We start from the raw sequence: 26695 nt of genomic DNA, 5'->3' as shown, positions 1-26695 counted from the left end.
CTTCATGCAATAAGTGGGTGTGACACCACCTCAGCACCCTTTGGAATTGGGAAGAAGAAGGTTATGCAAGTGTACAATAAGTATCCTTGGCTTTCGAAAATGTTGGAGGTGTTCAAAGATCCCGAGGCAACGCCTAACCAAATCGCCGAAGTTGGGGAGAAATTCCTTGTGATACTGTACGGAGGGACTACCAATGCTGACAACCTAAACGACCTGAGGTACCGCACATTCTCAACCATGTTGGCAAAGCCAAAATGTCAACTTGCCAGACTGCCACCAACAAGAGATTCTGCCTACTATCACTTCTTCAGGACATACCTGCAAGTCCAGGCGTGGATGGGAAGTGAAGGGAGGTCTCATCAGAAGTTGCCTTCTGCTTGGGGAAGGAGCCTGACCAAACGAGGTTAGTATTTTATGCATGTTGACAACATGTCTGTCATGATATAGTAGTACATTGTAAATTTTTAAGCACTGTCAGACGATTTCCTATTCCTTCATTCATTGTGCTATTCCAAAATACATGTATTAAGTGAGTGATTAATCTGTTTATAGGTGTGGTCCCCATCACCACAACCATGGACGCTGCTCCAGAGAAGCTGCTCCACATCATCATCTGCAAGTGCACCACTGGATGCACCTCTGGAGGCTGCAGCTGCAAAAAGGCAGGACTCCGGTGCTCTGCCATATGCAAGTACTGCATTGGCACCACTTGCGAGAACTCTCCACATCCAAACATCAATGAAGAGGACACAGACGACGAATGCGACGATCAGGCCAACCTCCTCCAGAAAATGTTGCCCCAGGAAGAATACATAATGGACGATGACGATGGCAATGACGAAAACGACACAAACATGCCAGTAGCACCAAAGCGATCAAAGCGTTTGGATACTGATGTGCATCAGGTTTTTCAGTTGTTGATATTGATGAGTAAGTACATTATTCACCTGTAAATGGTGAAAAAAAAAGTTATTGGGCAAAAACTTTTTTTTTTGCTTTTTTTTAAATTTGAAAATTTTTTCTAACTTTGACGGGCTGTATCTCGGTTAATATTAAGTCGAAAAAATGTGAGAAGTGTATTTTTAAAGGAAATTTAATTCTCTATAACTTTTTAACACAATATTTTACACAAAAATGCTTAGTTTACGAGATATAAGTGGAAAACTGAAAAACGTCCGAAAATTTCGAGGTTTTTCGGCCCCCCCGAAGATAGCACAGGGTTCTCGAGGTCGAAAACTCGTATTCTACACCCGAGAGTACCCACAAATGACATGTGAAAATTTCATTAACTTCGGAATACTTTCCAGGTAAAAAGTGGATATCGACTGGACTACAGTGGGAGAGTGACTCGGAGATCTGTACACCGTGGCAGCGAGGCCATGCTGGCAGAAGTAATGTTTGAAAAAAAATAATTTGTGCCTTGATCAACATCCATGTATGCCAAGCTCAGACACTAACTACTACACAGTCATCCAACCGGAGATCTATACGCTGCAGAGTTCCTTGCGATGCATAGGAAAGGACTTTTGGAAAAAATTTAAGTTAATAAAAGATCTTGAGAAATATTTTGGGCCTGGTGAAAGAAAATGGCGAATGCAGAAGATAGCAAAACCATGAACTATACACACGGGTGAAAAAAAATAACTCAATGATGAGGCGGAGAAGGAGGATTGCATTTTATGACAGCTTCTGTCAGCTTGTGAACTTCTCATTTGTAGAACAAGAATGGAGTTCTAGCTCTAGCCAGAAGTTTTTGTATTTTTATAATTTTTAGTTTTTATTTTATATTATTTTTTTTATTTGTTTCTGTGATTTTTTGATAATAAAGAAATATGTGTGACGGTTTTCTCCGTGTGCTCCCAATTATTCTTGTCAATATATTTTGATGGTTTTCTCTGTGTGCTCCTGATTATTCCTGTGGTTTCTCCAAGTGCTTCTGGTTGTTTCTGAGAAACCGTTCTATGCAAGAAGGATTATTTACTTAATGAGTTATGTCATTTTATTCAGAGTTAAATTTAATTAATAGAATTTCTGCCACTAAATCATCACTTGAAATATTTTTATCGGGTGGATTTCAAACGACAAAACCATTACTCAGTCATATATAATAATAAGCTCTGAGACATCTGAAAAGAATCTTTGTCCCTGTCTTTTTCTAAGTTTGTTGGTTACTATCCCAACACATTGGGCACGTTGATATGAAACAGATTTAAAAATAAATCAAATAAAAGCCAAAATAAAGAATTAAATATTTGTTTTGAATATTATTGCTATTGTAATGCTTATAAGATGTTTTTAAATTGCTTTAAATTAATACTTGTAACAAAAAAGCAATAAATTTATTTATTAAATGGTAACTAAAGTCACTCATTCATCTTAGTATTTTTGTGTAATTTTGACCGCAAAAGTTATATCAAAAACAAAAAAAAATTAAAATTAATGTATGCCTAATTACCTGTTCCACCCAAACGTTCGTGGTCATGACTTGGTTTTTCAGGTTCTGAAACCAAATAAAAGATATTATATGATATGACTATACAGAAAAAATATTTTAAAAATAATATTAGTATAGCTGTACGTTAGAAAATTGTCAGAGAACATTAAATTATTTATACAACCGCCATTTTACAAGTTAACAAAGGCTCATGTGGCATAGAGGGGTAACATATATCTTGGAGTCCTGTATGATATTGAAGGTACCATGTCTTAAAGTTGGTGGCTGGGTTGGCGTCTGTAATGATTCAGTGTGAGGATACATACCATAATAAAGTTAATTTTTGTCTTAAGACTTTTTTTGACATTGTAATTTTAATTACATCCTGTAAGTTATTTGTGATGCCTTGAAGTTTAGTTTATTTGAAACTTAAATTTAACTTAGTAATTATATTAACATAATTACAAAAACAGACCAAATACTAATTCCAGCAAGAAATATACAATATTTTGTCCTAAAACGTCGGAGATATACTTATATAGAAGTGTACTAGAGTGTAGGTACTCACTATTAATAGACTTCAATTCTCGGTATTGAGTAAAGTGCAAAAACCAATTTTTAACCTAGTTATACTAATAGTAGGTAGATGAGAATTTAAGCTGATACTTCTTTAAGTTTAAAAAACAATCATGGATTCCAAGAGAAAAACACGTCTATATTTATTTCACAAAATGCTCAATGAAGGTACAGGACTACTCAGCGGTAAACAATAAGAACGAGCAATATCTCAAGTTAAATTTCTTCAAGCATTCACCCAACATTATTGATGAACAACATTACTGGTAACCAAAATTATTCGTGATCGGCGATTCGTATTGGTGATCAACATTATTGGTGAACCACATTATTGTTAAGCAACATTAAGGCTTAAAAGAAAAATTCTGAAGCTCATAAGCATACATGGCCTGTGGGTAAAAAAAAGAACATTACTGAGCGCAGAAGATGCAGAAAAGGCCTCTGTCCTCGGACATTCAACAAGGTGTTAAGCCAGAGACAGAAGTTTTAAAATTACATTTAACACAACTAACAGCAGTTCAAGCTTTAATGGCGCAGTATCAAAAGTTGTTTAAGAAGTGTGTGTGTGTATATATATATATATATATATATATGTATGTACATATATACACACAAACATTGACTAGACTCTTAACTCTATGAATACAAGAAAAATGTTACCTATATATTTTTAATAATGGCTAAAGTAGAAACTTATAAGTAAACAGTTTAAGTTAATTTAAGGGAAGTAATACACAGAGAATATATAGTGCTGCCCAATCATTCGGAGGGGTCTGAACAGGGTGAAATATCCTTCGCCAACACAAAATTACAAGTCAACCACTGAGTGAAAATTAACGAAGTGGAAGACGTGAATGTTGTGCAGGTGTTTCCACAAGGAACTTCACGCAGAATCACTGCAATCATCTTCAGCGGCGCGCAGTTCATAACCCAGACATGATTTTGAGAGTTGCGGCCGAGACAGAAGATTAAAAAAAAAAAAACCAAGTCTAAAATACACACTTAAGGGGCCCGCCTACCTGGGCACACATACGGTGTGCAGAGCTTCAGGAAAAACAACGCGATTTCTAAACTACTCAAGATATCTGAGTGGGACCTATTTACGAATAGCATTTAAGAGTTCGTTGAGGGCCGAAAAGTACTTTTAATTTCTGATTAAGTTTTTAAACTGTATTTTTAGAAGCGTTAAAATGCCTAAAACGCGTGTTTCCAGAGTAATTTTTAGGCATAAAACAATCAGTACAGATTCTTGAAAGCACTTAAGGGGCTTGCATAACACCTTTATCTTCATTTCTCCGCCATATAATGTTACGGTCACCGCTAAAATTTCACAGTTATCCTGTGCCGACGAGAAGACTGCGCGCCAGTTCAGAGACTTGCGCTTAGAGGCGATACCGCGCTGGAAGCACCAGCGAGCGTCGCGCTTATCATCCCGCCTCACTAACACATATACACCCCTGACGAGGTGGGCCTCTTAAGGCGTGACAACTTCACACCAATAGAGAAACAAGAAGCTAACAATTTGCCGTGACTCGCCCAAATAACCTCGCTAGGACACTCGCAGAGATGTTAAGCTTTCCTCGCAGTATTTTTACTTCATCCCAAACTCCAACACCGGCGTGCATATTGTTTAATTGGCCTAGAGAGCACACAGCCATCTGATTCTATCACTAACAAACCTATTTCTGCTATCATCACTACTTCTTCCCTCAAAAACCAATAAATTCGAGCAAAGCTTTCTTTCTCCGCCGTTATTTCATTCGCTTCGTCCATCTATAAACAAAAATGGCCTCCACCATATTGTGCAAAGGGAATTTGCTACCTTCTACCCAGGGCCGGTGCAAGGTAAATTGGCGCCCTAGGCGAAAACCTTGATGCCCCCCTACCCCCCCCCCCCCCCTCGGCCGGACACCCCCAAAAAAAAATTTCCTTGCCTCAAAATACATCACGTAAGCCTAATATTTTGTCAACAATCAAATGTAAGCAGGCTTGTGTTTTTTTTTTTACTTTTTACTTATTACAAATCATAAACAGGTCACCGTGGACTTTAAATAATTACTTATATTAATATAAACATTCCAAACTGTTACAAAAGTCAATTTTCATCTAGTTTCAATAATCGTTAAAAATATTATATCAGCTGTTATGTGTCGTGCTGCGCCACCCCCAGCTACATTGCGCCCTAGGGGGTTGCCTAGTTCGCCTATATGGACGCGCCGGCCCTGCTTCTTCCCTTCAAGATACGGCTGCTCTTAAATCGGAATTTAAAAGGAAATTCGTGGCTATGAGTTATCCCAATTCTATTACTTTTCAAATGAGCTCAAGGGAAGACAATTTAAAATGGCTGAACTGTTGCAGTCACGAGGTAAATGTTTCTATGCTTGGATATGGCTTTCAAACCATAATGTGCGCATCGTCCTGGGAATATTGCATATTTAAACCTCCATAGAAAATGTCTCTGGTGTCCTCAATACCATTGGTATCGAACATTCCAAAGTACTTTGTTTGGAAAGCAGAGGAGACTTCCCACAATCAATTTCCTCGTTTCTCATCGTCTTGTAAGGGACACAGCAGCTCTCATAGGTCCTACAACTCAAACACCTTCATGGAATCGGCGTAAAGTTCGAAATATTCGTGGCAGAGGGAGAAACAGCCAGTGCTACCGATGCCAGGCTTTATGTTCGATGTGGTGAGCATCGCATGTCAACAGAGTGTCCATGGCCTAAAACAGAAAAACCAACATACTGAATCTGTAAGGATAATCATCGGGCGAATTTCTCCGGTTGCTCATACCATCAACAATTGAAGTAAGAAAGCAAAAATGTATAAAGACGTAGCCTGCAGTTAAAGGGAATGTAGCAACTTCACCCAACATTCTTACTGCATAGTCTTCTAGGAGGAACTCGAACTGTTCCATCATCAATGTGGTCTTGGGACAAAATATCCTAACAGAGATAAACCGGCATAATGATCCATTTGACATTCCTATCGTAGACTCACTAAGGGACGTCATTCCCCTAACCCCGATGCTTCGAATTCTGCATATGGCTTCGCAAGTTTCAACAAAACATCCATCAGTTCCGATCAAGTTCTTCTCTTACCAACAAATGTGAAGTCATTCTAGCAGGGCTGTATATCATCATTTAGGCAGTGTTTTTTCCTTGGGGCATCCTACCGACATTCACAACTCCAATAACAACTAAACTCATCATCTGGAAAACCTTTTCTCTGGCCCCACAATTACCAGAGGTCCTCTAGCATTTGGATCTTTATCACTCAGACCTTGTTGGCTTAACCGAAGACTTGTTAACACCAAATATTTCATTAAGTATCCCAAGCTATGTAATTCATAGCACCGACAGAGGCACTAGAAGAGGAGGAGTTTCAGTGCTTGTAGAGTGAGGAATTCATCATTACCAAGGGACCCCTCTGCGGGACTCCCGTATCGAACATGTTTCCCTCCGAATCACAGGAGTTACCTCTCCTTTTACTCTCACAATATTGTTTACCTGGTACTTGGTCCCCCTTTTCCCCAGCAAAAAAATGCTTCGACTACTCAAAATTGACCATAATTCAATTATCGTGGGCGACCTCAACTGCCACCACAAAACCTGGGATGTGCAAAGACACCGCCCGAGGGAAAAACCTGGCCCTTTTGTCACCCTGTATGCATAGCCTAGTGATCTGTACACCACCCACTCCTGACAACTCTACTGACCACCTCGATGAGCTGGGACAGCCGCAGTCCCAGGCGCACGATCAGTGTCTCCGTGTTGTTGATGACCGGGCGTATCAGGCGGTTGTAGTTGCTCAGCAGGTCATCGTACAGCCTCTTGGCATCTGGGTTTGCCTCGTAGGTGACTGGCTTGCCGCCTGCAACAACCACACATTACCACAGCTACATTTACACATACGATTCCTGAAGTAAACCGTCTTACAGCAGACACAGTAAATACTGACGATGACACCACCATATCGTACAGAGTTATAAGTCTAATGACCAGTTGCACCATTCAGCTCTTCGATCCGCTATCCAATGATATTTGCCAAAGAATGATCTAAGGATCATTTCTCTAAACTTTGCGCCAAAATATATTTGGACTACACGCTCTTCGTTCACATGAACTATAATCCATATATTTCCAATCTGCTACAAGAGGCACCATCAGTGTGGAATAAATGCAATATGCATTTCTATTGGTGGGCTGAAACGTTGTAAAGTCACTACAGTCGATTGTATCACGGCGAGCAAATTTTAAATGCGATTAGTACAAGATAGCAGCACATATAGTCGCTGCATCATCTTTTGATTTTTACTAACTGCTGAAAACACATACTGGTACTCAAATTTTAAATACATCGAAGCAAGTGGAAATATGAATAGGCTTGACTTAAAAAGTACTTATATTTAACATTGAATGTAATCATGATGAAATAAAATATTAAAACTTTCATCTAAAATAACAATACCTATATAAAAAAATTTTAAAAATGGATTTTTCGTGTAACACTAGAATAAGTAAGAAAAAATTATTTGTGTATTATATATAATCTTAAATTATGAAAACAACCTCTAATTGTCACAACTGAGTAGACGAACCTGCTTAATGTTCGTGAAATGACGCCCATGTCTGCTCGCGCAGTAATGATTCGAGATCATTGCTACCAACCGACCCGAGAATCGGTTCACAGCGCAGTTCGGGAATCCTTCTTTTCACAGACGAGAGAGCCAAACGCCCAATCGTGCATATTCGGTTTTTTTGTTGTTTTTTTTTTTTGGTTCATTGTAACTCATGATAACTAATGGTCAATTAGGTTATGTTAGCTACATTATAAATACTTTAAAACATTGTGGACGGTTGATTTGGTTAGGATAGCTACATTAAAGATACTGTGAAATCATGTAAACAAAAGAGCGAGCATGAACTTCGGGGAACTTCGGGTTTGGCTCTCTCGTCTGTTGAAAGAAGGCTTGCCAATGTGAGTATTCGGGTCTGTGCAATACAAAATGTACATCGTAGGCTTCCCACCTGGCCACCGACTGGACGTTGCTGGTTAATCGACTCATGTGGAGATGCCCTGAACACACATATCAAGGCATGCAAAAGGACTCGCTTTGCCTTCTTAGAAGCCTGTAGACATAGAGAAACGCTTGAATTTTGCTTGTTTTTTTAACCTGTAGAATTTCTGTAACAATTTTTTTTATTTGTAATTTTGTTGGTTTTTTTCCCCAACATTTTCTTCTTCTTTTTTGTAATTTTAATTTAATGATCTTTTATTTCATCAAGCAACCATCGAACCAAGGATGGATGTCGATAAATTCAATCATTGTTTTAGCAAGTGATGTTTTTAATGAATTTAGAATTTATCCGAATTTATAGCTTGTAATTTACAGAATTTCAAAATGGTGGCCAAGACAGCTGACAAGATGGCGGACACCGCGGTAATGAATACTACTGCACTCTATCGGGGAAAAAAATGAACTAATATGGCGACAGCGCATTATAGCAGACGAAAATGAGATTGCGACCTCCACCAGACATGAACAAAATGGCGGACCCGAGATGGCTGCCATAACGTCATACTGTCTGGTATAATATCTGCCTTGGCATTAGTGGGGACAGGTCAGTCTGTCCGTGGCTTCCGTGGAGGAAGAATCCATTGCCATATTTAATCAAATGACCTCGCTGAGTTCGAACCGAGGACTTCCATCTCCATGACGTGAGTGCGTTTTTTAATTTTTAATTTTTAAATAACATTTTTATAAAGTTTTAAATTGGTCAAATGGCCGAGACGACAGAGCTCTTTTTTGCTGGTCTCCACATTCACCTGACATAACGCCATGCAATTTTTTTCTTTGCGGCTATATAAAATATTTGTGTCTACGTTCCACCACTACCTAATGATTTGCCAGACTTGATATACAGATTTGAAGAGGCTTTTGCATCAATTTCTCCGGATATGTTAACCAAAGTGTGGAAATAACTGGACTTTAGGTTGGATGTGTGCTGTATAACTGAAGGTGCACATATTGAACATTTGTAAGAAAAACTAGGTTAGTTTACTTTCAATTTGATGCATAATATGTTGTCTAAATTAAACTGTTATGATATACCATTGAAACTGGAACATTATTTTATTGAAACCTTACTTTTACACGGAGAGTTTACAGGGAAACATGGAAAATATAAATCAGTGTGTTCGGACCAAGACTTGAAACCGAGTCATTCCGAACATGAGCACAATGTTTTAATTTGGTTTGGTCTGGTTTTCTGTTTCCTTACCATTCGAGTTGTGGTTTAAAAAAGTGCACCAAATATGCAAACACAAAATAGTTATACTTATCTTGGAAAAGAATGTGTAATGTAACTGACAATTATGCTTGACACGGTTAGCTCCTAAAATATTTTCTGTGCTGTTCCTAGTGTTAGTAATTAAGATATTAAATTTTATTTTATAACAGATACGCGTGTATTACTTCACCATTGTAAAACCATTACTTAACTGCTGAAATTTTACCTTATTTCAATACATATGCTCCCACAATTCCGCATCTTTAAAATTTGTTATCTCGACTAATATTTATTTTACACCAGCTAACTTTCAGTTTACACTGTAAAAATTGTTAAACTGTAAGAGTGTTGGTGTATTTTGACATTATTGTCATGTTATTTGTAAAAACAAAGACAGCTTTTATATTTTAACACTAAAAACTCAACATTTGTTTAAAAGAAAAGTGGGTGCGTGTATTAGTAATGTACGCGCATTAGAAGTTATACTAACTTGGCGTAATAACAACTAACTTTAACTTTGTATGCAAATAATTAATAGATATAAAATAATAAAATGACTGGGGTGATATTAATATACTTAATTGGCAAGGCAAAAATCCATTTTAATTTAAAGATTTAAATAAATACTCAAAATTCAAATTTAATATAAACACATGTATAAAAGAATTATATTTTATTTAGTAAAATATTAAAGTGATAAAATTTAATTAGTAATGATAATTAATAAATAAACTGAGAGTTTATTCTAATTTATTAATTTTATTTATCACATGGAAATGTAATAACTTATAATCCAATAGATTATACATATGGAAACATAACATTACAAATACTGCTATGAAAACAGCCAGAAGACTACTAAAACTTCCACAGACACTCCCTGTCATCGTTATGCATACGGGAACACAACTTCACTTGTATAAATACACTTGAAAAAGTTTATAAACACAATGTCTATCACTAACATTTAAAATTAATCAATTTTTTGCTTAAATGGACCACTATTCAATCGCTTACACTTTGAATAAGTTTAAATAAATGTTTTACATAACCTTCTGTAAAAATAAACAAATGTAAATATTTTATTTCAATAAGAAATATCTTAAATAACACATTTTGATGTATATGTAAAATTACACAGACAAGTGTTACATTAATCAACGTATTTTTGTCAGATTATTGTAGTTATATAAACACACATCATTGTAACGAAACATACAATTTTTCACAGCAATTTCACAACAACCAGGGAACTACACAAAATACAATTTATTTTACTTATTATTATGATTAAAACCTATTTAATTTATTCGAGATTGTATCATCAGGATTGTCGTGAGTTTAAGATGCTTGATTACAAATTTGAAAGTTGTGGGTTTGAACCTCCGATGGGTCATTGAGAATTTAGAATATGATCGCTATATCATTTAAACACGTTAAAATTAAATATCAATTACACATAGTTAAATAACAACTACAACGTACAAAAAAAATTTATGTATTGCAAACTAACATGGTCTGTATTTTTTTTATTTAGTAAATGATTCAGTAAAATTACCTGACAATTGTGGTATACAACACAGAGTAAAAAAAAACACAACAGCTATGGTAAATCAACCAAACCATAGCAATGGTAATTGTACACTAAATGTACGTGGCAGCAGTCTCTACCGTTGATAGTGTAATTTCACACCTACGCGGTGTATTTTTTCCCTCCTGTTTTTAAGTGAATACATACCAATACATTTATGTGTGAAATTACAGAATTTGTTTTTGTTTGACGTGACAACGTCTAAGAAATCGATGAATGCCGGCTGCACGCACGAAAAAGGATTACTCATTGTCCCGTTACGCACATTGTCCCGTTACGCAGGGTCCCGTTACGCTCATTGTACGCTTGCGCCGCATCTATCTCTCTTCCACTCGATTGGAACAACCAGCGATTTGACTTTTTCGAGGCACATTAAACTTGAAACACTCCCATTCGTTTCCTACTTTACCTATCATCGTCCTATCCTCAACAGAATAACACAGATTGGAAGAAGTTAAATAGCAAACATGTATAAAAGTTATAGTTAAAATAATCTCTTCGTTAAAGTAATAAACATTTTGAATTAATGAGTGCAAATAAAAGTAAATTTATCAATTAAATTGTAGATTTCATTTCACTCCTTCTTTGTATCCATACAAAATAGTGATAATTCAATAAAAATGATTCAATTTTTTTCATAAAAAATTGCAATCATTTCATCAATGTTTTGTTATGACGTTGTCACGTTAAACTATCGTCCGTAAACCGACTTTACAGACAACCAATTTTTTTGTTTCAGTTGACGTGACGATGAGGCAAAGGCCGGAGGTGTCGGTGAGGACTGTCCTGGACATGCCCCCCCCCCCCCCCCCTCTAAAGGGTGTGGCTGGGTGGACCCCTGGATCCAGGGCGCGGGACCAGCCTAATTGTATTTTTCTGTAACTATTTTCAATTTTATCTAAGTGTGTAAAATAAATATACATACTCGCTGTGATTATTTTAAAGCAAAATAATTTTATAAATAAAGATTATTTTGGACTTATTAAATAGTAACCATAATTATACCCTGTATTTTCAGGTTATATAACATTCTAAAAAAAGAGTGTAGGTAAGAAATAACCATGCAATTATGATGTAGCGCGTGACTGTAAAATGAGGGGAGGAACTGTGTCTCCATTCCTGGGTCCAGGGCCCTTAATCTAATGTGTGGGCCACGGTCCTAGTTGCTAGGCATGGAGCCGGGGGAGACATGGACGTGTACTTATTGACTGACTCACGGCGTGTTGTTCAGAGACGACGAGGGGTGGTGATATGGCAGCCACGGCCATGCCACCAGTACACACTACACAGAGACCGTGCTCCATAGGGAAGCCTTCTTTTCACAGACGAGAGAGCCAAACGCCCGATCGTGCATCTTCGTTTTTTTTTTTGTTCATTGTAAATAAATATTGCGGTGTTGACAAAAGGATACTAATGGTCAATTAGGTTAGGTTAGCTACATTATAAATACTTTAAAACATTGTGGACGGTTGATTTGGTTAGGATAGCTACATTAAAGATACGGATAAAAAGCATAAACTTCGGGGAACTTCTGGTTTTGGCTCTCTCGTCTGTGAAAATAAGGCTTCCTGTGCTCCTCAGGGAAGACTGGCCGCTCTGCTGCTCCTCGTGCTGTCACGTTAGGACCTCGTGATTCCTGATTCCTGTTCCCTGGCGACAGCTGCAGTCACGTGTGTTACAAGATACCTGCAGTTTTTCCGAGTGACACTTCTTTGGGCGCGACGAGAATAGTTTCCAAGCCGAAATTTAATGCTTCTTTTTTCGTGAAGCGTTGTTGTCAAACATTTCTGACGCGGAAAGGTACTTGGCCAAATAAATATAAAGAGAGCACTTTGATATATACGTTGCTGGACTCGTTTTCGTTCTCCTCTTTGTGCGAAGATTCGTCCCCCGTCCAGAAAAAAAAAATAGAAACGAGAGAGCTAGATGAACGAAAAAATAACACACATAGTTTGCGCATGCGCTTTTTTCAGGAGATATATATGTGTGTGTGTATATGTAAATATATATATATATATATTTATAGAGAGAGAGAGAGTTTTATCATACGGACAACTGTGCGCGCCATGAATTTTATATTTGCTGCCAAAGCGCCTGCGTTCCTCCTTGTTCAACCAGCAGCGTAGATGGCGCTGTTGAGACAGTCCCTGCATTTCCCGCATAGATAGCGCTGTTATGAATTTCATATTTCGGTCAGAGATTTGGCGTGTTACAAATGGCATAATTTTTTGAAGAAACAGTAACACTCACAGTTTTTTTATGGTGTATTTCAACAGTGAGGTATAGCCTATTTATTGTTAAATAATCATTATTGATTTATCAATAATCATCGATATCATGAGCAGATATTTTGAAGTGAGTAATAATCTGATAATTCGTTTTTTTTAGATAATTTTCTTTATTTTTGTCTATTCTCTCTCTCTCTCTCTCTCTCTCTCTGCCGATTTATTCCCTACGATATACTTACGAGTCGAGTTTTGAATCGATAAAGATGTTTCACTTCCATCACATTTACTGAAATTCACGCGCACATTTTTTATCTAGCGATTATTATAATAAAGTTAATTTGATTGACTTATTAAGACATGGGCATTAACTTATATCCCACTTTATGAGCTGCCCCTTGCTACATTTTTGTACATTTTCACCTTAATGTTTGGTTCACAGACTAACGACAAGAACCATTTCAAAATGTTAGCTAAATATTCAAAAACGTATAAAAAAACTCGTTTTCCTTTCACATACATGCTCACTCCTTATGCCACATTACATTAACTATAGTCGTTAGTCGCTCTGCGGTATAGTTTCCGCGAAGATAGGTTATAGTGGACTACGAAAATCTCAAGTTTGTTTGCTGTGCGTTCTTCTTTAAAAAGTCCGTAAACAACTCTAGTTTCTTGCCCGTTTCGCAGATATTTCTCCATAAATGTTTGTGACTAGCAGCAAACCGTAACTGTAAGATGGCGATGGAGTCGGGCCCTCAATGGGAGGATCCTAAGTAACGAACAGCAACCCAAGAAAACTACACGATAAACTCTCTCCAGTTCGCTCTTGGAGGCAGGTGTTTTCGATCTCTTTCCGTTGGTGAAGCTAGCTGTTCAGAGCTGTATCCGAATAGTGATGTATCCGAATAGTGGCCTAATGGATCCCTTATCTAAGGGATCCATAGATAGTGCATCGTAATGGACGCGGCCATCTTTGAGTTGTATCCGAATTCTCACAAGGGATGTCGATACATCCTCTCATGCGTCCACTAATTCGAGATTTTTAGGGATGCGACTCTCGCATCCACTGATACGTCCATACATCCCTTAGCTTTGTTATTGTGAACATAACCTTTAAAGAGCGAACGTGTGATACGAGAAAATTAATCAAAATTGATTTTGAACTAGAAGATAAATACGTGAAATGTAACTATGGTATTTATAAATACTTATACCATAAGTATATGTTTACATAATTCACATAAACAGTACATTAATTTGATTTGTAGGAACAACAAGTCGCCGATTCAAATTTTCTTCCATATTTCAATTCCCAACGATAATTTAAATCATCCGAAGTTGTTTACAATTTTGAATGTTCATTTACGTTTTACTGGCCCACCTTAGATGCCAATCTACATTAGTACAATGACAAACCAACAGGTAGTGCTAGCTGCAAAACAATTCGGATATCGTACATCCTTTAGAATGCATCCTTTAAACTGTGGGTGCATTTGTTTAGGGATGTAGGGACGTGAACTTAAAGGACGCATCCCTAGGTATTCGGATACAGCCCAGATAAGAGGCGCCTGTGGCAGCGTGCCGTTGCAAGGTTACGTGCTTTTCAGGTGATTTCAAACATAATTTTTATTTTTTGGAATAAAATGCTGTACATTTAACATAAAAATAATTTTACACATAAATGAATTATTATTGCGAAATGTTTCAGATGTGATACTATTCATAAAATTAGGTTTACTAAGCGGCAATTACCTCTTTGATATTTGTTGGTAAGTAAACATCTGTTTTTATTTTATTGTATTCGTTTGGAGCGTCACAGCTGTATGCAGGAAAATTAACAGGCCTACAGGTAGTAACCAGCCCAACATTCCCTGCAGTAACCTTTTGAAACCTTGGTGTAATATACGAGGGAGATTAGATCAGGACTTGAATTTAGGGCCTTCTAAGTGCCAGTCAGTTGTATTGCAACTATGACACCTCACTCGGTTCTGTAAATACATAATTTAACGAATTATACCGAACATTCTGACACGAATATTGCGAACTATAAATTCGTAATCACATTCCTTAACCGTAATTCCAAATGTGCTCGTATCATATATTGGTCGAAAAATGCCCCAGCAGTAAAGTATTTTTTTTTAAGTGAAACTTTTTTGCTGAGCGAAAATTCCGATCGAATGAGGGGAACAGTCAGGTAGGTGGTGGGGGAGAACCGGTAGAGGAGGAGAGTGCGTCAGCGGCGACGCCTCTCCAAGGCATAACTAGCGGTCGAATGGGAAGACTGCAGGGGGGAGGTAGAAATGACGCAGCAGTGATGCCACAGTATGCTCGTAATGCTGCGTGTTTATGTCTGATCCTCAGTTTTCGTAACGACTAATGATTGAAGCTACCATATTACATATGTAAACAGTTTGATTTGATGTGTGAAATAGACGTATGTACTTAAGAGGTTCGCTTTATAAATGTAATTTATTTTTTGTATGTGAACATTGTGATTTGAAATGTCAAAAGATATTACACACTTCTAAGATTGACTTTATCTATAAGTGTAATTTATTTTCGATTATAGTGGTTTTTTATTCATTAATTTTATTCAGCTGGAGATCGTCATTAACAATATTAAAAATGCAGAAGCAAATAAGAGCTATTATCAAAGGCAAGGTGGGAATAAACCGCCAAAAGAGGCGCCAAAAAGTGCCAGTGAACTGATGCGAAAGTATAGGGTACGAAAAATGTTTTTTTTTAAATTTCAGATCATAATATCTGTTCAATAAAAAATATACTAATAATTCATCTCTATCTATACCTAATAAGCAAGAAGTTTCACAATTGTCGCGCGTGGACTTTTTTTACTACGCTTTTTTTTTCTATTTTATTTAGCCACTTTAGCTATTAATTACTATATCTTCGTTGCTATAAATACAATTAGTTGTGAAAGGAGAACCTTAAATGAATTACTTTTATGTGTGAAAGCATGCATGCTTGCAAGTAAAAAAAAAACACACATTCAGGCAAGCTTAAAAGCATGCAAACATGCAGACCCGCAACTTGCACGCCCACGCAGGCACGCAGACACTCAGAATAGCAGGCACGCAGTCACGCAGGCAAGAAATAACGCAGGCGCGGAAACACGCAGCTACGCCCACGGAGGCACGCGGGCACGCAGCTACGCCCATGCAGGTACGCAGGCAGGTGTGCACGCAGCTACGCCCACGCAGGCACGCAGACACTCAGAATAGCAGGCATGCAGTCACGCAGGCTAGAAAGAACGCAGGCGCGGAAGCACGCAGCTACGCCCACGGAGGCACGCGGACACTCAGGCTAGCAGGCATGCAGTCACGCAGGCTAGAAAGAACGCAGGCGCGGAAGCACGCAGCTACGCCCACGGAGGCACGCAGACACTCAGGCTAGCAGGCATGCAGTCACGCAGGCTAGAAAGAACGCAGGCGCGGAAGCACGCAGCTACGCCCACGGTGGCACGGAGGCGCGCGGGCACGCAGCTACGCCCATGCAGGTACGCAGGCACGCAGACACTCAGGCTAGCAGGCACGCAGGTACGTCAACTCAGGCAGGCACGCAGGTACGTCAACTCAGACAGGCACGCAGGCACGTACCTGCAACGGCGGCGACGAGCAGCGCGCACACAGCTGCTGCCCGCAGCAGCATGGCGGCAGCACTGGTCCAGAGCCCTGCCTCCGGCCTTGTGTACCATCGATCTGCGCGGCGCAGCTACTCCCTCCCTCCCTGTCCACCCTCTACCCTCAACCCTCACCCCTCTCCACGCCCCGTGTTGCACGTGTTTTATTCTGACACTGGCCTGTAGCTTTTGCCAGTTACTGGCCAGCTCTCGGCATTTCTAACACCTATACAAACAAGTACTCCAATAAACACATACGAATCCATAAGGGGACATTTATAGATAAAGGGTAAAAAAATAATCCATTAACAATAAAAGTAATTGTAAAAACTAGTTAATTTGTTGATACATAATAACGGACAAATTATTTCCGTGCTAACAAATAGTTGAACCGGCCCCATAGGAGACATGTAATTCGAGGTGGATTCACCCAGGAATCTCATGGAAGTCTCTCCTTCCTTTTCTTCACACACACGTTGTGCAGAGCTTCAGGGAAAACAACGCGATTTCAAAACTACTCAAGATATCCGAGTGGGCCCTGCTAACGAAAAGCATTTAAGAGTTCGCTGAAGGCCGAAAAGTACTTTAGATTCCGAATTAAGTTTTTAAACTGTATTTTTAGAAGAGTTAGAATGGCTTAAACTCATGTTTTCAGAGTACGTTTTAGGCGTAACACAACCGGTACAGATTCTAGAAATCACTTAAGGGACATGAATTACACCTTTATCTTAATTTCTCCGCCATATTATTTTACGTTCACCGCTCAAATTTCACAGTTATCCTGTGATTACGAGAAGACTGCGCGCCAGTTCAAAGCCTTGCGCTTAGAGGCTATACCGCGCTAGAAATACTAGAGAGTGTCGCGCTTATCATCCCGCCTCACTAACACACATACATACACGCCTGACGAGGCGAGCGCCTTAAGAGTCAACCTACTCCTTCCCTAGACTCTCCACCATCGACCTATCGCGTCACATTCCTTGCCTCTGTAGCACTCCGCTGCTACGAGCTTACTGCTTTCCAAAACTACAAGTGTTCCAAAGGTACCTGAGTACACACTTACCATAAAGTAAAACATGTTTATGTTTATAAACTACTAAAATAGTTCAGATTATTCCCACTTCACTAATATACGTGATCTAACTGCTCCAAATTAACAATAATGTTTTTAATTAATTCATTCATAACTCTTATCCCTAATTATGCCTTCCCTGACATGTTTCAGGCATATGCCACCCACAAACGCTCTTTCAGTTTGCAATCAGGACCATCCATATCTGCCCGGACATACGTCATGGCTGAAGTTCAATGTCAGAAATATAATGCTTGTTTTACCATTTAGTCCCAATTAAAGTTTATAAAATTATCAAGTGTCCACGCACATACTGCAAAAAAAGATAACCAGTTAGCAGCAATAGTTTTTATTAAAGTAGTTTATTACTTTTCTGATAAAGTTTCTTAAAAATCGCAGTTTACATCATTTGAAATATTCCCTGTTATTTTCTTCTTGACATGGCTATCGCCAAATTCTATCTACGTGGTGTTGACCTTTCAAACAATGTCCTCTTTATTAACGTGATTTAGGCAATGTACAGTAATGACACCATTCAATAAGTATTGTTGCGAGAGCGAGAGACCAGACCGCGACGCGCGCCAGGTTCGGAGCTTGCTGGCGGCCCCGCACGGCCACTGACGTCACGTGCCGTCCACTGACGTAAGGCATGCCACGTGTGCCTGGCCAGATTACAAGGGTCCTCTCTACGCACCCTCCTCCGCACCGTCACGCATCGGACTATTGTAACCTTTAGCGGCCTGGGAATTCCGGGCTTACAGAGGCCGCCACGCGGAGTGGCGTGAATAAGCGTTGCGGTTCTGGGTGCTTCGTGCGTCAGGTCGGCCCGGGATGAAGCGACACGTCACAGCCGCTCTCGTCCCATCGAGAAGGACGCTGGCCTCCGTGGGAGTTCAGAGGGTTCAGAGATTTCTTTGAGTAGGGGCGAGAGTCTCCCCCTCGGGAAGTGATGCTGGCGATACTCGTGCGATCAGCGAGAGGGGAAGAGGCCAAGTGGTCCTTGGTGAGCGAACCAAACCTATCGGGAGGTGATATATGCGAGATGGCCTGGCAAGGCAGTCGGGTGCGACGAGCGATAGTTGAGTACTGTGCTGCGGCGCGGTGTGTGCGAGTGTGCGGAGTAAGCGGACAGAAGAGCGAGCCACTGTTGAGCCAGGCTCCAGTGTAAAGTGTTAATATTTCAACGATCAGTGTAAGACTCAATCTTGGAACTGATCGAATCAATCAATATTTTAATAAGTATTTTTTTTAATTAATAATGTTTTTTGTTCTCAAATTTCTTGGTTAATCAATACGAATTTCCAAGATGGTGCACAAATTTCAAGATGGTGGGTAACATAGTAATAAATGATTACTGCCATCTAGTGGATAAAAATTAAACTATTATGGCATCATGTTCTATTCTACTAAACGAAAACAATAATTGGATCCAAGATGACGGTCTCCAGCAGACGTTCGTGACAACATAGGTAGTAGCTGTCGATATATATATATATATATATATATATATACACCTTGGCATTAGTGGTGGGAGGTCAGTCTAACGGTGGCTTCCGTAGAGTTAGGATCCGTCGCCATTTTTATTTTGATCCTAATCGGAACTGATGACACCGTGTGAAAGTGCGTTTTTAAATTAAAAGTTTATTAAAATTGATTAATTTTATTTTTTGTAAATTTTAATTTTTCCCCAATTTTCTAACTAAATAATTACGGATTTTCAAGATGGTGGCCGTGACATCATAATCCAAGATGCCGGAATGTTTTTATTAAAATTTTGTTAAATAATATTTTTAATGCTTTAAAATATTTTACATTAAAATCAGATAATAATTACGGATTTTTAAGATGGTGGCCGAAACGATAATTGCAACGGTTACATAACAAATTCAAATGGCGACCATGGCATCCTTATTGTTAAGGTCTGACCACAGCTGCTTATGGCGGCATGTAGATGCAGACTTTAAATCGCTTGCGAATTTTTTAAGCCATTTTGCGATTTGAGGACTAAAATAAGAAATTTCCCTTCAAAAACGGAATTTTTCCTTGAAATAGGGATATTTTAATTTTCAAATTTTTAATATTTTTTTGGCTTAATGTTTCCCTGTAACGCAAAATTTGACGATATTTTGACATTTTTTGGCAAATTTTTGAGTAATATTTGGCCAAGTTTGTCGAATTTTGAAGGTTAAGGTCACAGGTCAAGGTCTAATGTCAAGGTCAAGGTCATAAATGATGGCCGCCGTGACGTCACAATCCAAGATGGTGGACATGCAACCAGTCCTCTGGCCGGCACCAGGCGCCGGGCATACCAAGCTATACTACTAATGAGGACTGGATGATGCAACTCTCAATCCACCTCTGGCTCTGGTCCAGTGCGGATCATCTTGCTTGACTAGTTTTGGTGCATAAGTCCCGTAATCGTCTATTCTTAAGAACTCGATGACGACTTTACCATCTTTAACGACAACCTCGATAGACGTTGTATCATCGTCAGTGCAGACTTCGTTGGAAATGTTGCTGAAAGCTCCAGAGATCCCGATGGCGACGACGGTGGTGACGAAGAATCAGGGACTGGAAGTAACGCGCTACTAGTAACGACGTTATTTGTAATAGTTACTTTTTATGGTAACGATCGTGGTAACGCAATATATTAAGTTTTCAGTAACTGTAACTGTAACTGAATTACATTTTTCTGCCTTAAAGTAACGATAATTGTCGTTACTTCTTGCGTTACATTTTTTAAATGTATTTCTTATCGAACGAACAACGATTTGTTGATTTTTTCAATCCCAGAACGTAAATCCCGACAAGCAAATTATTTGCGATGGTATTGCTTGTACTTGTAAAACTGCTGTTGGTTAGCCTGCGCTCGTATTTTGATTATCATTTATTTAATATTTGCGACATGCGGGTTTACTGCTGTGCTGTTTAATTAATTAACCTACCTGTGCACATGCGCGAAAGCAATGACAGAATCTAATGAAGCGAGAAGCCTAGAAAGCAGTCCAGAATTTTCGTTGCCGTGGCCTTCATATTCTAATTTTTTCGAAGTTCGGTCGAGTGATAAAAATAACCTTAATGTGAAGTGCTTGTTGTGTGGTGCTGCCAACAATTTTGTAGTGTGAACTAACTACTCAATGTAATTTAAGACCTATTTAAATTTTTTAAGTTTAAAAAACATATATCTTTACTAAACACAATATGTTTTATCATCTTTTAATTATAACAAAATTACGTATCACATTTTTAGTTTTTTCACAAAGTAACTGTTAAAGTAACTTACAGTTACTTTTCTCAGAACTGTAACTGTAACTGGTTTATTTTCAGTAGTGTAACTTGTAGTTGTAACAGGGTGACATTTCCAATGGAGTATTTGTAACTGTAACTGAGTTACTTTTTAAAAGTAACTTTCCGGTCCCTGCGAAGAATAAACTGTTGGCAATAGCGTCAACAGTTGCACCTATTGCTCCAGTGGTGCAGGAGGTTTTAATGTTTGCAGTGTCTTCAGCAGCAGGACAAGGGTTGTCAACAAAGCCAGTGACATCGATAAAGGACGCAGCAACTAACGGTGTTCTATCATCCAATTGTATACACTGTGACATCGAAAACATGAAAATATGTGATTACATAATGCGCGATTGTATAAAAATAACTCTGAACGCATTAAATATCGGTGCAACAGGTGTTGTACCCAGTGTATATGCTATGGAAGATTAAAAAGACACATCAGGAATTGTGATGGACTGGTTGCGCTAACATCGGGATCAAACTGTATCTTCTGTGACGAGACGTTTGTGCACATGTTCAGTGGGAGGCATCATGAAATATAACACTGTCCTTTTAACGAAATTGAGAACTCTGTACTGTGTACTGTATGCGAAAATCAACTGTCATGTGGAGATGCCCTGAATTACATGCCAAGGTATGCAACGGACTCGCTTCACACTCTAAGGAGACTGTAGAAATCGATAAACGCTTGTAATTTGTGTGTTTTTGTTCTTGTAGTAGGTAGAGTAGAAATTAAGTAATGAAATGTTATTTGTTAAAGAACTTATAGTATTTTATTTCTTGAACCTGGTTCTTTTGTGGTAAATTTATGTTATATTTAATCAAATTACCTATTTTGCATTGACCAAGGATCGAAGCACGGGTAGGAATCCACCGATTCAATCAGTAAATTAATGAGTGATTTTTTTTAATGAATTTTGGAATTGTTCCCAAATTTATAGTCTAAATATTTACAGAATTTCAATAAGGTGGCCAATATGTCATCGTTAGCTTGCTGGAGGCTGGTAGTAGAGCATTTTAAGCCTCTTTTTAGGACTCTCCGCCATATTAATTAAACAAAAATTATGTGAAATTAAATTTTTTGCATCGACCAAGTATTGAACCAACGAAATGACTAAATTTAATGAATCAGTCATTAATGAGTGATTTTATGATGACTTTTGTAATTTTTCCCATTTTTCTAACTAAATAATTACGAATTCCAAGATTGCTGCCAAAACGAACCACAAAATGGCGAAAGCCTTAGCAATAAATAATGGACTCTAACGGGTAAAAATTAATCCAATATTGCGGCAATGCACTCTGGCAGACTACGTGACACTAGCGCTCCTGGTAATGAGTACATAAAATAAATATGCTGCCTCCAACAGACGAAAACAATATGGCGACTATGATGTCATAACCCAAGACAGCGGCCTTCAGAAGACGAAAATGAGATGGCTGCTGTGATGTCATAATCCAAGATGGTGGCCTCCAAAATACTAAAACAAGATGGCTGCCGTGATATAAACCAAGAGGTTGGCCTCCAGCAGACGAAAACAAGGTGAAAATGATGTCATAATCCAATATGGCTGCCTCCAGCAGACTAAAACAAGATGGCGGGCGTGACATCATATTAGCTGCTGTAATATATACATTGGTATTAGTGGTTGGAGGCCAGTGTCGGTGGCCTCTGTGGAGGAAGGATCCATCGCCATTTTTATCTTGTCCTCACCTGGTTCGAACCAAGCACTCTGAGCTCTATGATGTAAGTGCATTTTTCATTAAGTTTGTATGAAATTTTATTAAAATAATGTTTTATTAGATTATAATTTTTCCTTCGATTTGGATAATAATTGCGGATTTTCAAGGTGGAGGACGTGATGCTATAATTTCAAAATGGCGGAAGGTTTTTAATAAAAATTTTACAGTATAATTTTTTTAGAATACTTAAATTTTTTTCTCATTTTTTTTGATAACAATTGCCGAGTTTCGAAATGGCGACCATGTCGATGATCTCACAATTAAAAATGTTGGAATCCAATATGGCGTTAAACAAAATGGCGCAATGTTCTGGAATCAAATATAGCAGAAACTAAGATGGCGGAAACCAATATGGCATATTCCAGATGGCCACTGGGGTCAAGGTCAAGGACTAAGGTCAAGGTCTTCCAAGATGACTGTTGTGACATCACTATCTAAGATGGTAGTCATCAGCTCCAGCTTCACATCCATAACCCAGAGCTGGACCTACATTTATATACTTCTCTACAGTATGGATATAATCTACTACAAGAAAATTGACCAACTAACTATGCATGTTTTACGCTTAATATAGGACCAACAATCCCTGGAAAAATTTTACGCTTACCACAAGATGAAGTGGTGCTTAACCATTAGATCTGACTACAGAATTTGCTATGCATATTTAACAAAAAAATACACATTAAACAAAAAGTAAATACATTTAGAAGCGCTAAGTATATTTAACGAAAAGTACATACATTTGTATGAACATTGTACGAACATTCAACTCAGTAGGATACAATATCATCAGTAGGGATACGATCCCATCGGTAGGGTACCTTCCCATCAAAGAGATGAGATCTCATCAGTAGTAATACGATCCCAACAAAGGATACGATCCCATTAGTAGGATAAGATCCCTTTTATGGGATTGTATCCTACTGATGGGATTGTATACCTGTGATTATATCGTATCCTACTGAGTTGAATTTTCGTAAAAACGTATGTTCTTTTCGTTAAATGTGCGTAGTACTTCCAAATGTGCTTCATTTTTTTGTCGAATGTGTGTCTTTGTCGTTGAATGTGGGTAGCAAAGTCTGAAGTCAGATTTAATACGAAACGATTTTTACATTGGTAGTAGCCAATGCCGTAAAAAATGTAGGCCTATGTATAACGTAAGGCGACCGGCGAAGTTAGAGTGCCTCGCATGCGATACCAGCATACTCTAGTTTACAACCAACGAAATATCGGGTAGGAATGAGGATGTTAAAGACTAAAGTGGCCGATCATGATCGACGAACTCCCAATAATAGGCATCTAGAAGCGGACGCCCCCGAACATTGCCAAAATTTTAAGACTGGAAGCCAACAAGCCATCGAGCTGTAGTCCATACAAAAAAAAACGTGTCCCGAAATGGGCATTTACATTTTCCTCTTGGGACTTGATTCCCGCTCTCTCCTGGGTTGCAGCACCAGGGAAACACTCTCCCAGTTTCCTGTCAGATCTTCAAAGGTAACATTCTGCTGCAGATACTCGTGTTTCCTAGTACCTACTAGGCTCCATCAGTACAGGGTAATAGGGCAATGCAAGCCTCTCAGACGGGTGAACCCACTATTAGCCGACACATAAGCCAGGCGCGGCTTCATAAAGCGCAGATTGCCTAGAACTAGTCCACCCTAACGGACAGCCGAGCCACTGAAACGGCGCGAACTGAGGGCACACGGGGTCTAAACAGCATGGCATAGTAACCCAGGCACACGGTGTCAAAAAAAAATGGCTTCACGCTGCAAAAAAAAAAAAATTCCAGTATTCTGTTTCACTGTCATTCCCTGTGTTTTTGGGGTGCTGAATCCGAATCTGGAATCAAACAAGAAAATTTCCTGGTGCGGTTTGAGATATTCGCAAAAAAAAAAAAAAAAAAAAAGAACAGCGAAATTGTCGCACTATTTTTTGGACATGTTAAATTTAATAATAATAAAATCAAGAACAACGCCTGATTACGAACTCTGTAACATGAATTCAAATTGGTTTTGATCATTAAAGAAGTTATACATACACTATAAAATCTCATCCAAAACCACTAAAATGAAAGTTCTATCATTTCTGTGAAGTAAAGTTAACTAGTTTAAAATAAAACCCTTATAATGTTTTCCACGAAATTTCTGTCTAAAATTTCAAAGATAATCTGTTTTTAGGTTCAGGATTTGGGTTTTTAATAATCAAACTTATTTTAAATACATTATATAAGTATGGAACTTTTTATATATAAACCTCAATCTACTGAGGAAAACTTTATCAAGTAATAAAATAACGTAATGTTTATAGTTAGAATAAATTTTCAAAATATTTTAATATTTTTTTAGTGAGTTCTATTCTTACATATTATGCTATTTTTTTCATTTTACTTTATTACCGTTTATATTATAAATAAAAATATTTAGGTTGAATATTTTGCTTTAATTTATATTTTTAGCAATATCATTGTCGAATTTGATTTTTTTTTTTGTGATTTTTTTGTAGAACATTTTATTTTTCACAATAGTAAAGTTTGAAAAAAATTCTGCAACTGGTTTTTATTAATTCCTTAAAATCTTTATTCATATAATAAACTGTTTTAATATCCCACCATGGAAGAAAAAGTTTTTTTTTCTGTGAGGTGTGTTAAAAGCACCTGACCAGGTACATATTCTACCGTAGAGATGAAACATGATTGGCCAAACAAGGTGGTTGTACACAAGGGCGTACATCTGTAGGATTCGAACACAGGTGGTGAGCCACGTGGCTGGCCCGTGGGTTTTAACCAAGAGTCATCCCTGGATAGGCCGCTTGTATTCTGTACACTGCCCACATTCCTGCCTGTATGCATACAATAATTAGACAATTTGAAAATATATACAGAAACATAGTTTTGATGTTTCCGTTTATCAACGCTGTTTCACAGTCACGGTTTTGCAAGCACAATCTGGCTCCCCTCACTGAGTGGGGCTTCTTTGTTCGGAGGGGGGAGGGGGGCTGAATTGTATCCTCTTGGAAAGAGTACCTTTCATACTTTTGGTGGCGGTAGTGTAGCTGGGTAGAAACTGGAAAGGTACCCTTTACGATTTCTTAAAATGTTTTAGTTTTAATGCAAATATGCACTGGAAAGGTATCCCCTCGGAAATGGTACCTTTCAGGATTTTCTGTACAATGATACAGCAGAAAATAAACTGGAAAGGTACCCTTTTAAAATTTTGCTCTTTCGTAGTCCAATCAAAGACATAACTTAAGAATTAAGAAAGTATTTTTTTTATTACATTTCATTTGAAGTAGTTTTGAATCATGTCGTAAGTAACGATTAATAGGTTAAGATCATAAGCAATATAAAAAAATACTTAAAAATATTGTGGATGGTTGGTTTAATTAGTAAAGCTGCATTTAAAAAAACTATGAAATCATGTGATACCTTTCCAGTGCATACTTGCATTAAAAACGGAAACATTTTAATAAATCGGAAGTTTCTAACCAGCTACACTTACCGCCACCAAAAGTATGAAAGGTACCCTTTCCGAGGGGATGCAATTCTGTCGTCCCCTTTGTTCCAGGAAGGGGGGTCCGGGCACCCTCCGCTCCCCCCGTGGATCTGCGACCGTGTGGTTGGACAGCAACTGGGACGAGGACGAGGCGGTGACGAGTGAGGCAGGGCAGAGAGCGACCCGTCACCGCGCGCCCAGGCCTAGCAGCACGGGCCTCAGGCGCCTGGTGGACCCGGCAGTCAGCTCCTGGCGCAGGCGTCGCGGCGGCTCTGCCCTCGCCCTGCGCAGCTCTGCAACACCCGCGCACATCCCACTAGCTCACTGCAACCACTGCGCCACGAG

At 38.6% G+C, this 26695-nt stretch overlaps 1 protein-coding gene across 1 annotated transcript in view; it reads right to left on the bottom strand.

The window, feature by feature from the left end:
• LOC134536675 (acetylcholine receptor subunit beta-like 2) overlaps positions 1-16791 on the bottom strand; it is a 48253-nt gene extending 31462 nt beyond the window's left edge. Inside the window, exons 1-3 of the mRNA XM_063376512.1 lie at positions 16734-16791; positions 6729-6883; positions 2456-2500 (exon numbers count right to left, since the gene is read on the bottom strand). Of these exons, the coding sequence (XP_063232582.1) occupies positions 2456-2500; positions 6729-6883; positions 16734-16785 (252 nt within the window). The 5' untranslated portion in view covers positions 16786-16791. The remainder of the gene's footprint in view (positions 1-2455; positions 2501-6728; positions 6884-16733) is intronic.
• Positions 16792-26695: the final 9904 nt, after the last annotated feature.

The sequence above is a fragment of the Bacillus rossius genome, chromosome 11 (assembly GCF_032445375.1).
Source record: "Bacillus rossius redtenbacheri isolate Brsri chromosome 11, Brsri_v3, whole genome shotgun sequence".
Classification (NCBI taxonomy): Eukaryota; Metazoa; Arthropoda; class Insecta; order Phasmatodea; family Bacillidae; genus Bacillus; species Bacillus rossius.
Note: the sequence above shows the minus strand (reverse complement) of the source record. Positions and strands in the feature narration are given on the sequence as shown.